This window comes from Nesoenas mayeri (assembly GCF_963082525.1).
Source record: "Nesoenas mayeri genome assembly, chromosome: 3".
NCBI classification, from domain to species: domain Eukaryota; kingdom Metazoa; phylum Chordata; class Aves; order Columbiformes; family Columbidae; genus Nesoenas; species Nesoenas mayeri.
Window position 1 is genome coordinate 52,176,393 of NC_137544.1, and position 14,003 is coordinate 52,190,395.

At 39.0% G+C, this 14,003-nt stretch overlaps 1 protein-coding gene across 1 annotated transcript in view; it reads right to left on the reverse strand.

Moving 5' to 3' along the window:
• CEP85L (centrosomal protein 85L) overlaps nt 1-14,003 on the reverse strand; it is a gene marked incomplete at both ends in the record, with an annotated part of 113,986 nt that overhangs the window by 26,922 nt on the left and 73,061 nt on the right. The window contains one exon of the mRNA XM_080341269.1: nt 1,808-1,929. Within this exon, the coding sequence (XP_080197395.1) occupies nt 1,808-1,929 (122 nt within the window). The remainder of the gene's footprint in view (nt 1-1,807; nt 1,930-14,003) is intronic.

The window sequence follows — 14,003 nt, forward strand, 5'->3', positions numbered from 1 at the left end:
GTCAGCTGCAGGGGCAGGTAAACACACCTTCACATGCCACCAACTGGGGAAGCTGATGCTGACCTTCATCACCAGCAGGTTGAGGGAGGTTCTCTTCCCCCTCTACTCTGCTCTGGTGAGGCTGTACCTGGAGTACTGCATCCAGTTCTGGACTCCCCAGTTTAAGAAGGACAAGGAATTACTGGAGGAAGTCCTGCAGTGGGCTACGAAGAATATTAGGGGACTGGAGCACCTTTCTTAAGAGGAGAGACTGAGAGAGCTGGGTCTGTTCACCCCGGAGAAGAGAAGGCTGAGAGGGGATCTCATCAATGTTTATAAATATCTCAAGGGTAGATGTCAACAGGATGGGACCAGACTCTTCTCAGTGGTGCCCAACGGGGCAATGGGCACAGACTGAAGCACAGGAGGTTCCATCTGAATATGAGGAGAAATTTCTTTACTTTGATGGTGCCAGAGCACTGGAACAGGCTGCCCAGAGAGCTTGTGGAGTCTCCTTCTCTGGAGACATTCAAGACCCACCTGGACACATTCCTGTGTGATCTGCTCTGGGTGAACCTGCTTGAGCAGGTGGGTTGGACTAGATCATCTCCAGAGGTCCTTTCCAACCCCAGCCATTCTGTGATTCTGTAACCACCACAGTATCAGCAGAGGTACTGGCCAGATTGCTAGAGGACAAACATTTTCATCTTAAACCACTGCAATTCCTTGCTCTGTTGCAACAGACAAAGGAACAGATCTTGCACAAGCATGATTCTCCTGGTCTCTAAGTAAATAATGCCCGAGTTGTCTATCTCCAGCCATGAAAAGAAAGGAACTGCTAGATGAAATATAAAAACATTCACAATAGATGCCTGACATTACTGTTATCAACACACATCTGCTTTACACGTTCTCCTCATGCTGTGGAGCAAACTATCAATAAGAGGGCACAACTATTTCAAGATCAGAACAACCACTCCTCTTTCAACCAAGAGCCAAGAGTTTATTATTAAAACAAAGACTAAGCCAAATGATAATTAGGTCAAATATAAAAATGCCCTTCTTAAATGTCCTACATCCAAACTCTGCAGCTCCCGATGACATCTAATAATTTAGCTTGAGCTTCATTAAGCTTGAGCCCTTTATTAAAAGCGCATTTTCCTCATTAAGCCTTCATTTTATCCAAACAACAAGAACTCCAGTAATTACTTCAGATATACTAGAAACTTCACAGCAGTGAGTTGCTGCCAAGGCCCATTTCAGATTGATAGCAATTTTAATAAGAAGCGATATATTTACTGACATGTAGATCCTGGTTTTAATATTTTATTATCTGAATAATATTCATGAGCATTTGCATAGGATTTTACCACTGAATGTTACTGCAAAGGCAAATTTCTCAAAGCATGATCAACTGGCTTCAAATACATTGTATTACTATACTTGTCGTGGAAAACCAGTGCAGTTTACCATTTTTTGTCTTTCATTCCAAGACCTGTACAAGCAGAAAGATCTCTGATACGACCCCGCCCCGAGACTGGTAAGATGTGAAGATGGTGAAGCTGACAGCAGAACTGGCTGTTGGTCTCACTCGCCCTTTTCCACTGCAGAGGCATTAAACCCTGAAATAAATTTCCAACTCTGTAGAAGACTTTTAGTCAGCTACCAGCCTTCTCTCCTAGCAAGGATTAGCTCCCATTATTTGTGCAAAAATATTTTCTGGACTGGAATCTGAAAATTTCACTGAGTAAGCAGCTCTCCTGAAAGTTCTACATCATAGCTTTTACCTCATCGAGCCTAATCAATGCAGCAGAAGAAGGCTACTCACCGATCGATCACAATCTCTTTCTGTCTTAGCAGCCCCTCTTTAATTTTCATTAGAGATTCCCAGTTGCTGAAGTCCTGATAGCTGGTAGCTGGGTAACTTTGACGAGATGTTCCTGTCGGAACCTGCATAAAATAATTGTAGAATTAGCCTCTAAAACAGTAAAGGTAAATGCCTTAATATCTAGGAGGATATTTAGTAGTTTGTTTTTTCAGAAACCTAACCATAGTTTTCCAGTTTAACTCAGGCTTGCTTTATTTAGAACAATTGGATTTATAAACAAGTTTCTTGAAACAAACTTGAGTCAACAGTGTCAGTGACTTAGAACTTATTTTACCATTTCTCTACTAAAGAATTCATAGCTCTGAAAGCAGTTTGAAATGAAAAGCTCATTTAAAATTAAAGTATTGAATTAAGACAAACATGACGAAATGTTCATATCCTGCTGCAATCCTGTAGCACTACAAACGAGATAGCTTAATAGCTTTGGACCTCCTCATAACTGCAGATAACAGTTACCATTCTTTTCACTTGATTGACTCCCACCTGTAACTTTAGCATTCAGAGAAACTCCCCTAGATTTATGCCTACTTAAAAGATAGAATATGGAAATATAACTCTGGTTAAATTCAAACTGTATCCAATAATACATTTCACAAACAACATGTTTCAGGCTTTCCTTTCATCTTCACAAAAGCCAGGCTGTGTCTCACAGCAAACTGAGGATGATGGTTGAACTAAATATGAAAACCAACAACATTACAGTTTGGAAGAAAAGCAAACACCTAACTGGGATGTTTAATCAAGACGTTTTTATACTCAGAATAGAAAAAACATTACAAATATTTGTATCAGGAATTCACATAAGGGAAGTTTTAAGTTATAACTTTTGTGATCAGACTGAGGGATCACAGCATCATCTGCCATGAGGTATCATCTTCCACCAGTTTTTTAAAACACTGAAAAAAAATATTTCTCTTTTATTAGTTGGGAGGCATCCTGGGCTATGTTGCCTTTTTATGTCTTTGGAAAAGAGTAGAAGGAAAGAAAAGAGTGAAAATATGGCTATTTTTTTCTAGGTTTAAGTAGATTTTAGGATATTTTTATGTGTGTCACTCTAAAATGTTTTAGATTTCATTTGAATTTACAATAAACTGTATTAAGACCAAGACAGATCATCAACAATTAAAATGAGGTAAACAACTGCTTTACTTTGAATTCTAACATTGAATGGAGAGACTTCATTGCCTAAATCCCCATACCATGATGTGCTAAAGTCAGGAACCAACTCCTGACAGCTGTGCTCTCTTCTGTAAGCTGAAAAAGTATTTTTTCCCATCCAGGCTTTAATGGATACTGGATAACCAGTGTTCTTTCAGGGAAAAAAGTAAAATGTGAAGTAATATGAAAATCAAATTTTACCTTAAAATGGTTCACTGATTTATGGCTATGGTTAATATTTCTTGTCCTATGTTCATTCACAATAACACCCCACGGGCAATAAAAAAAACAGGAAACATTTGAAAATTCTCTCAAATTTTCTCAAAATGCCTCCTACAACTGCTTACTAAAGCATATTCTAGGTTTGAAACATTTGTGGGAATAAAACATGCCACATCTGCAATTTCTAGGAAGTCAGTCCATTAAATCTACACTCGTTCAAGGAAGTTCTGTCACAGATGGCACCGCGCTCTGCTGGGAAGCAAGGAATGGCAAAGCTAAGTGCTGCTTGGATTAAGATCTACCACCCATTTCTTAACATTTGCAATCGATTTAACAGCTGTCTTGCTTCATTTTTCACACACAATGATCAATATTAGCATTAAAAAAAACCTAAACTAGTGATATCACCTTGGCCTTTTTTTTTAATGAGCAGTACTCTGATGAAGCTTAGGAAAGATACCAAGCCACGATTCTTCCTGTAAGTAATACATGTGCAGAGCCTGTAAGAATCAATGAATCTAAAATTAATTTTGCCTGGGTCAATCCAGACCAGATAGCTTCAAAGTCATCTTTGGTGCTTACAGAATACCTTAGGATTGTCACATATTGTTCTGTATTACAGTTATCCATGTGACTGGCTGAATTAACAGGCTCCAGCACAAAACTATTTCACTGGAAGACTCTCTTAGTCACACACGCCATGTCATGCAGTATAAAGTGACAACATCAGGAACTATCACTGTACTTTGTGTCATGAAATTTTTTCCTTCACTTCTCCCACTAGGCTGCTGAATGCTTTTCTATATCCTTCTCAATACCATTACACTACAGTCAAAAAAGAGAAAGAAATAGTCCTTAATGCAGTTGGGATTAGATCTTTAGTATTCAAAGACAGAAATTCCATCTGTACCCAAAAGAAAAAACCTGTAAGAGTTTGACATGATAAACAGGTAATATATGGCTTTATAAAGCCAAACCAACCCATTATTGAACAAGGTGAACTTTTTCTTTAAGACTGAGCTATAAAAATTAGGATATTAAAGACAACTATTTAAATGTGAATTCATATTAACTGAAAATGTTTTGGAAGCCACCAGTGGTTCCTCTAGCAAAATTATTCAAAGCAAGTCCATTACTTCAATCAGCACCTTTCCAAACTTCATCGTTTGGACTAAAATTAGAAAGAAACCCTTCAACCTTTGTACAATAGGTGACTATACAAGAAGTCAAGCAAACATTAAGGCTGCTAAAAAGCAAGGCAATAAGTTTTGCAAAGTTAAGAACAGAGTAATATTTTGCCAATGAGATGTTAACAGTAGTGTTTAGATTTGTTTTTTAAAAAATCTAATATATAAGGCCTCCTTAGCTGACTGACCACGATGCTTCTTGGCTTTGGAATATATCTAATTTTGCGGAGTATAGAGCTGCTGTATTTACATATATAACAACAAGTAAAATATTATTTTGTATTATAACTGTATGCCTCAATTTGCCACTCTGAGGAGATGAAAACAACAACAAATATTTCTGTTTCTGATATTGTGTTTCAGCCAAGTAAAAAAAAAAAAATGCTAAAAATACTTCTTAGCACTGCCCAGAATAACAAGACACTTCACTCATTTATGAACACATGGTGTTGACTACTCCAAACAGCTTTCTAGCTGCTTTGAATGGTGTGGCAACACACAGGTGGTCCACTACATTCGAGCATTTTGTCTCCTAAGGACATCAAACCAAATAGTGAGAACAAGATACACTTTTAGGACTCATATACAGAAAGGCATCCACAACTTCAAGTCCTCAAATTTAATCTTCCACATCTACAAAATAAAACACCAGCCTGAAACACGCAGCATTCTTTTCCATCTGCCCTAGAAAACACAACTATTTTTGTCGCCTGGCACCTCTTCCAAATATCAGCCTTGGACCGAACATCTGTTCAGTTCAAACTGTATCCTTCGCGCACTGGCGTCCAAAGGTCCTCACTAGCTTGTTTCTTGACAAGGGGTTGGCCTTGACTCTCATGACCTGGCAAGCCTTCAAGTCACTGCTGAGGCACAGCTAGCTGCTGGGAAAAAAAATAAAATATAAAACCTTTGCTGTACTAGCCCATATGCAAATATTTATTACTGGAACACACATTGCTGACTGATACCATCATGTTTCTTAACAGTGGGAAAATAATTTTTCTCCAGACTAGAGGGTAACAACATTTGGATAACTTAGGCCAATAATGGCTGTGTTTTTAATTGTGCTAATTAAAATTATCTTTTCCAAACATGCTTGTAGTTTCTCCCAGAAGCCCTCCAGTGTCTCAGCACACAGAGCGGCACGGCATTCCATGTAACATGCTGTATTGTGAAGAAAAGGTGGACGCCAAAAAAACATTTAAATGACAGCTAATCTCAAAAAAGCAATGGATTTTAATGATTTTTTTTCTTTTCTGAAAGTTGCAGTTTAAATAATTTAGCCCTGTCTATACTACAACTGTAAAGTCCTCATAGCCCATTACTAACAGCAGAGCACCAAAAGCTACACCAAGTGAACGATCCCTTTTGGCCAACTGCTTGCACTGCCCTGTGCTACCATAAGCCCCCTCTATAGGTCTCATTTATTCTCTCGCTGCATTTTACAGGCATTCATTACTCAGGAGAAATACTTGTATCCACAGCTAATCCAAGGCAAAGAATTGGTACAACCAATGTCAGTAGGAGCACAAACAGTTACTTCGGTTGGACTGACAGTGGAGGAAAAAAATTGGAGTGTCCCCAGGGGCTGTGGTTCAGGGACAGAGGACTTGCCCTCCTACCTCTCTGGGCGATAGGGAAAGAGAAGACGTGGCTGTGGCAGCTAAGCAAGCCCAAATGAACTATTATCACAGAGATGCCTCTTGCTCTTCACTCCCCTGTGACTGAAAAAGGATTAGGTGTGTAAAGGCAGAGCAGCAGCCACAAACAAGCTCTGCAACTGTTCCCCACCCTGGGTAAGAAATTAATTTACCCACCCCCTCCTCCCCAAACAGATTTGGCTCCCAACAGCTCCTCAAATTCAGACAATCCCACAAGATCATCCATCTACTTGCCAGAAAAACACAAGGCTAGTGGCTCCCATGCAGGAAAAGAGAGGAGGCTGCAACCATGGATCAGGCCATAATTTTAAGTCACTTCAAAGCACTGCAAGTAATCATTTATATTGAAAGAGGCTGTGCCTTGCTAGAAAGAACAGCCACAAAGAAGCATTGTAACAGATTCCCAGATGGGTAAAAACAGGGCTGATTCAAGAAATCCTGACTTGAGGTGTCTGTATTTCACCACCACCTACTTACTCTGCTCCATCTTTGCCTTTTAGGGGAGAGAGTGTTTCTGCTCAGCAGGATATAATCACTACAGTTCTTGGCAGCAACACCTAGGCTGTATCACATTTTGCTATAGTTTTACATATCTCCAGCAGTCATGGGGGAGAGAACATCCAATTGTGCCCTTGCACCCTTATTCCAGCCATGATACATGTGGTGTTCTTTGGGGAATTTTTAAAGAAGAGCACATAAAATCAAAATTATCAAAACATCATTAAATTGTGAGTAATGTATTGTAGAGAGGTTAGCAAGGCCAACAGCAAGTGATGAAATCCAAGATATTTAAAAAAAAAAAAAGAGAAGAAGAAATTTTAAAAATCAATAAGGCTTGGAAAAAAACCCATATTCTTTATATAGAAATGCAACTGCAAAGTAAGTAATATAAGAGAAGCTGCAACTAACAGAAGAATTACTTTGACAGGAGTTCACAACTTAACCTGCCTGAAAATCAGCTTAATGCAACTCAGGATTGCCTATATATGATACGTCAGGTCACAGAGAATGGGGTTGAGGGAAGGAGTAAGACAGTGACTTTAAATAGCTCTGGCATAAACCCAGCTGGAAGAATATGTTCGGTTCTGGGCATCACACTACCAGAAAGTCACTGAAATAGTAGAACATGTTCAAAGAAGAGCAACTCTAATGATTAACAAGCTTAGAAAAAGCAATTTATGAGCAAAGAGCTAAATACCACAAAGGCTGAAGAGACAAGAAATCAGCCAGCAAATGCTTCGTTTCCTAGGCTGAGAGTCTAAGTTTGACGGAATGAAAATTGAGATATGACTATCTGGGCTAAAAGTATCAGGAGACAAAACCAAACAAAAGAAAAGCAACGCAAAAACAAACTAAAAAAAGGGGGAAAGTACTGAAAGCATCTCATAAAATTTGAATTTGTTTAAGATTAACACTGAATCAATTTTAGGATGTAAAGGGTTAGTCAGTCCTTACTTGACGATACATCAGGACGACTTCTTAGGGTTAAATTATGTTGGGAACAAGTACTATGTGAATACATAAAAAATGACTATACAATGCTGAGAGGAGAATCACAACTAGGGTCCAGTCACATAAACTTGAAAAACAAGATCAACACTCATTTAAGAAAGGGCTCACCTTAAAAATATATAGCCATAGTTGAATTACACGGATGCTACACTAAGGATTTCTACAGAATAAGCAGCCAGCATGACAGATGCACTAATTATTATCTTAGTTTGCAGTAGTCTAAATCGGTGTTGGTAATTTGGAATCTAAAAACTGACAACCAAAAAAAGGACAATTTCCCACCCCATTTTCAGCGTTATGTTTTGGCTTGGGTTTTTTTTGCCATTAGAGAACCATACCCATTAACTTTGGCGTTGCCCTATCTCAGAGGGATTTACAAAGCAAGCACATTAAGTCCTTTGCCAGTGCACTAACTCGCTCCTTTTCTTTGCAGCAAGCGTTTAAAATTGGCATAATGAGTTGTTCTTCTCTGCAAGGGGAAGCCAACATGCCTCTCTTCAGTCAGATGGAACCACATTATTGCATCTGTTGTACGACTTTTTAAAGCTTTTCCAATAAAAAAAATAAAAATGCTAATGCTGGCTATTTATACACAACATCACTACCATTGTACCTTTTAGAAAGTGGAAACTTTCAAAAAGAATAAGCAGTAACAGCATTAAAGTCCCTCCAAAAAGCAGCACTCCCTCTAGCCATTAAGCTTTTTTCAAGAATGTTTGTTGAAGCCTCCATCACAAATAAAATACCCAATGCACACAAGGCATTACATGCTTTATTAGAGCTCTCATGGACTTGACTCACATAAGCCAGAAGGGAATTTGACTGTCCTACGAGTTACTGTTATTTGTACAGTTACTTCTTCCCCAGCATTGTTTATAGTGCAGCTGAGGCTTCTGAATTTTATCAAGGTCAGGTCTTGATAACCACAGCAAGAGAGGAAGATGCAATCCCTTACCACAATAGCTTACAAATGAACTAAGAGGAAAGCACAGCAAGTATGTTGTTGCTGGGATACTAAGAGAGATGAGAGAAAACAAATGCTAAGGTCAGGTATGCTATTCACCATGGGGGAAAAAAACAAATAAAAAACCACAGACTTTTGCTACTGATGGCATAGTTACAGGGGTTTGATGGCAACTGCATGGTCACTTAAGCCTGGCACAAATTTACACTGTTATCAAAGGGAGAGTGCCTGTTCTCCTGCCCTTTCTCACCACTTCCAACATTCATTCCTTTCAGCTCCCTCCTGACAGCCCTGGTCCTACATTCTCCCTCCATTCCATACACACGAAGGTTATTTGTATTGAGGTCAGGCTCCTATCAGATTCATTGCACAAGGCCATGTGAAATCTAGTGCTGGCACACACTGTTAAGTGGAAAAGCAGTGTACGAGATGACACATTTTGCAGCGGCACAACTTTGTAATGGATTAGTACGAACACGCAACCACAAGCTGAATTAACTCCAGACAGTGCCCAACCCTCCAAGAGTACCAGTCTGTGGACTGAATATCTTCTAAGCTTCTGAAAAAAATACTGCTATGGATTTGCTGTGACACTGTCAAGTTACCGGTCAAGACTTAATATCTAGATATGCAATCAGTTTGAGAAAAGGAACTTCCACATGAAGGTGCCGTAAGAGGAAAAAAAAAACCCAAACAACAAAGAGCCTCCTGCACTTCATCTTTCAAAATAGTCCTGTGCTGGTTACCTGAATTATGACAGCACACACAGGACCAGCAGCACAATCCCAGTCTGAGTATGTATGTGTGACAGATCTGTGCTCAGAAACTGCATCCAGCAGGGTTATCGAATAAAACAGGAGTATAACAGGGGATTTGTAAGGCAAGTGAACTGAAATTCTGCCCACTGCTTAACTGGCAAGGTTGCGTTCCCTCTGGCATCCCTGATGACTTTGTGCAAAAGTCAAACAAAGTAAGAAGTCTCTGAAAAGACTTTGCAAGATGCCTGTAGATGCATGGTGCCACTGTGTGAGGCAAGGACAGCCTCATGACAACAGGCTGCAGCCACCCAGCAGTCCTCCAGGACCCTCTCATCTCTGCCACCTTCAGCCACTGCCTTCAAGGGTGACATGGGCACTCCCAGAGCTGCACACGAGATTATATACCCTCTTCTGCTTATCTCCCCATGAACAATCACACTTCTCTTGCTTTTATGTGCTGTTATAACGTTCCTTTATAATCCAGGCAACACCAATATTATTTTTGTCAGAAATCCTTTCCAATTCTATTCTGGCAAATGGTATGAACACAAAACACTTCTAGGTGCCACTTCATATGACGTTAAAAGCAACAGTGCCTGGAATTTTCCACTGATAACAATTGAGTCTTTCCTAAGTATAGAAGCACTTCTTTTATTAAGTGTTCATTTTATCTTTCAATTACATTAAAATTCAAATGTTCTTTACTAAAAACAAACAAACAAACAAACAAACCTGGAGATGAAAGGGAGCTTCCACAAGGAAAAGTAACATAACCAAAAAGTGACTACAGTTTTTCAAAGCCCACAAAAAGGACAATTATTTTAAGTGCTGCAGAAATGTAGGACGTACATTAAGAAATTTTATGAACTATACAAGTAAGACAGAAAGATTAGAAAATATGAATAATTGGGAAGCCAAAATAAATCAAAAATCAACCATGAATGGAAGCACCCCTAAAAGGAAAATCTCTCAGTCACTTGCACTCGGGCATCCTCAATAGAATTCTAATATTTTATAAAAATCTTAAAAATCTTAAATGTTAAATGTACACTGCTAATATGTACAAATACTTGTTTATTAAGGGCTTGCATTGATTGCTCATTCATTACTTATTACTCCTGCACACAGCCAAAAGAGTAGATGCAAAAAGTGACCTAGAAAGCAAGCAAAAAGGCACCTATTTTTTGCCAGTCTGCAGGAACTCTGCAAGGATGAGCAAAGGTGCCACCAGTCTGGCACAGACACCAACACGAGCCCTTCTGTAACACTAGGGTAATAAAAGGGAGTCCAACTTGGGAGAATATGAGAAGGGAAAGAAAAATGAATGTTTACTTGCTGTTCAGTGATTGTAAAAGAAAATTTAAAAGAACCTAATAAGCATCAGATTCTCTTAACAAAACACAAAAACATAGAAAAAGACAAGTAAGTCCTCTGAATTTAATGTGAAACAGAATCATACATTTGGGGAAAACTGATGCTCTGCAAATTCTTTATCAAGGGTCCCAATTTTTCAGACAGAAGCTCTTTAGAGTCTGTGAAGGGTGTTGGTCCCTGAACCAAAACACTGAGCCTCTCCTTCCGCATTCAGTTTGTTTTAGCTTTAATGACTTTAAAAGAAACATGAGCCCTGAGTGTAATATTCATCACATTTAACTGAAGTTAAACACAAAAATCTCCCATAAAAATAAAGCAGAAACATTCAAAATATTTATATGACAACAAAGTTACAAAAGCATACTTTATAAATAGCAATCCAGAACTGGTCTCCATGGACATTTGAAGACAGAATGGAGTCTGGCCGAACTACCAGAACCTGTGCATTTCAAGTTTTGCAGATTCAAGTTCTGTACATGTTATAGCTGATAGCACATGGGGAAGGAAAGATTAGGTAATGCACTGTTTCCACTCCCTTTTAGGCTGATAAGCCGACGTAAAAATGCCCTGCAAGTAAGAATGCCCTGCAACCCTCACTTTGTTCTTCTCCAGCTCTTATTACCACTAACATAGATTTAAAAAAGACAAGGATATTCTATAAAAAGCAGCAAGTGAGGGATTTAGTAAAATCACCGTACTGGGAATTGGAAGACAAAAACAAGTTCCTGACAAAAACAGTCTCACACGGGGTTAATAATATGGATGTCAGAGCTCTGCACAACATGGGTACAGTCCTCATTTATGTGTGTTGGTGACTACCTTGAAAAACTTAAGCAGATGGAAAAATTAGAGGCATACTCATGTTTTCTGACCCCACTGCAGGAATTCTTCCTTGGAGGAGCTAGCTGTGTTTCAGCCAGAAAACCATGCAGGACAGCATGTGAAAAGATTTCCATTGCTTCAGGGGGGGATTCTACCACCAACCCTGTACAGCATCACATACATCACATAAACAACAATTACTCAGCCACTTGCCCCAGAATTTGGAAAAAAACCAAAACAAATTAAAACAAAAAAACAAACAAACAAAAAACCTCACATGGAGACACCATGTACCTGCATGATTTTCTAAATTTCAGAGGGAATTGCAGAGGCTTGGTACCTCTCACAAATCAAGTCCTAGAATCTCACAAGGTAGACATGTGGAAACTGTGGCCTGAAACTTCTGCGTCACTGACAGAAGAAATGCCACCAGTTTAACACCAGACTGCCTGGGAAACTGGGAACCACACAAGCATGGAAGGTAGTCACACAATTTGTGTGTGGAGTAAGTGACGGATATTTAAACTGTTTGGCTTCAATCCAGATTACGAACCTTTCCCACTTGAGTTTATGAGGGGTACTTGAAACGCACTTGTCTCTAACAAAAGTAGCAGGATGATGTAAGTGTGCGTTTGCACATCCGTGTCAGTGTGTGAAGGTGTTGCCTTCTTTGGGAGATAAAGGCGGGGGGAGCCCCAGCACCTTCTTAATATAAGCAGAAAGCACGGGAAGAGTTCACACTAAAACACAAATATCACTTCCACCACCCGCAATTTGTACTTGTCACTTGTAGGTCTCTAAGTATCTTGAAAAATGAAGTATCCTTATAATTCTCATTCTACGGGAAGAAAACAGAAAAAAGACAATTTGCTCAAGGCTCTGTAAAGAGCACCAAAACACAGCTAGTGTGGAAACCATTTGTAAACAAAATAAGAAAAATAAACCTCTTGAATTAAGTTTTTGATTGAATTTAAAAGAATTTAAAAGAAAAACAAGGTTCTTATCCATCCCTAACATCCTTGGAGCCAATACAGAGACGAAGCTGTATCTTCTGTTTGAGAGGATCTGAATCTACTTTTCATCATGCTGGAAAACGTTGCACATACAGAGGAAGGTTTCCTGATGCTCCAGCTGGAGACTCCCTTTTGTGTCAAATACTGAGAGAATGAGAGGGGAAAATTATTCCCAGCATCATGATGAGCCACTCTGCTATGGGCATCTGCAGCAAACCCTTGCTAGTACACTCCCTAATAGTGCATCAATAATACCAAACACTTGTAAAGAACTAAAAGATGGTTCAATAATAACTAGTTCAAAGGTGTATGTACACCTCTTCACCTAGTTCCTCCGTGAGTGAAACTCAAAATAGCTTTCTTACAGTCTTTGAAAAATAATCAAAAGAAACATGCGCAATTCTGGTAGTGCAGATGAGATTCAAAGTAATAATTTTTCAAATTCCAGTCCACTGCTACTTCCTTTAAGCTAAACTCTATCCACTAGTCAAGTTTAAAAGGCTTGCTAATTTGCAACTCACCTCTCTACACTGTCATTACTAAAGGTATTGTAGATAAAAGGAAATCTGCAAAGTCCTCCATAGGTGGAAAGAAGCACCAGGAAGCTCAGGTGGTCTGTAGGGAAGTCAGGAGATCCTCCATACTTTTGACTTTGTAGTCCTATGTGCTAAAAAAGTCATAATGAACGCTCAAGCAGGTGTGCTTTTCAGCTGTTGAACCCTATAAGCATATTTGAACACGCTTTTTCTTTTTTCTTCCCCTCATCAACTATGCTCATACTCTGTCGATAGTGATAGCTAATATAACGTATTAAACTAATCAAGTAAAACTGTGTATCCTTAATCTATATTCTTCTTAATCTACACAGGAGTTACTGCAGTCTGGAGAGATTTTAGTCTCTTCTTTTAAAACTAGTACTAGAGTAATCCAATATAACATGAATTAGGCAACTGTATTTTAACACAGAAGAAGGCTCACATAGAAGCTGGCAAAGTTCATCTGTCAGAATGAACTGCCTTTGTTTTCATTTTCTAATTCACGGAGATGTTAATACTATTTTTATACCAAGTACTCATAGAACCGATAAAAGGGACTCTATTTCAAAACCATAGGACCAGTTCATTTGAGGCCACAAAAAGAGGCAAGCAAATAGCTTCTTCTGTAAGAAGGAAGTCATAAAAGGAGGAAGAAAAGCTCTCCTTCACATCATCTTGGTGGCCCAGCAGCGGCAGCCAAAAGGACCTTCAAGACTCTACTTGACAAAGTTTCCACACTCCAGTGAGTGACAACAGAACTTCCATGAGGAAGCAGCTGCCTGTGACAAAATACGTAGTCAGAAAATATTAGTAAGATCAGGAAATCTGTTCTTGCTACTCAGAGATTGTCTAAACCAGAGGAGTAAAACAACGTTTTTATTTTTGCACATTTGAAATAGAATAAAGATGAACTTCTCTACCTCAAATTC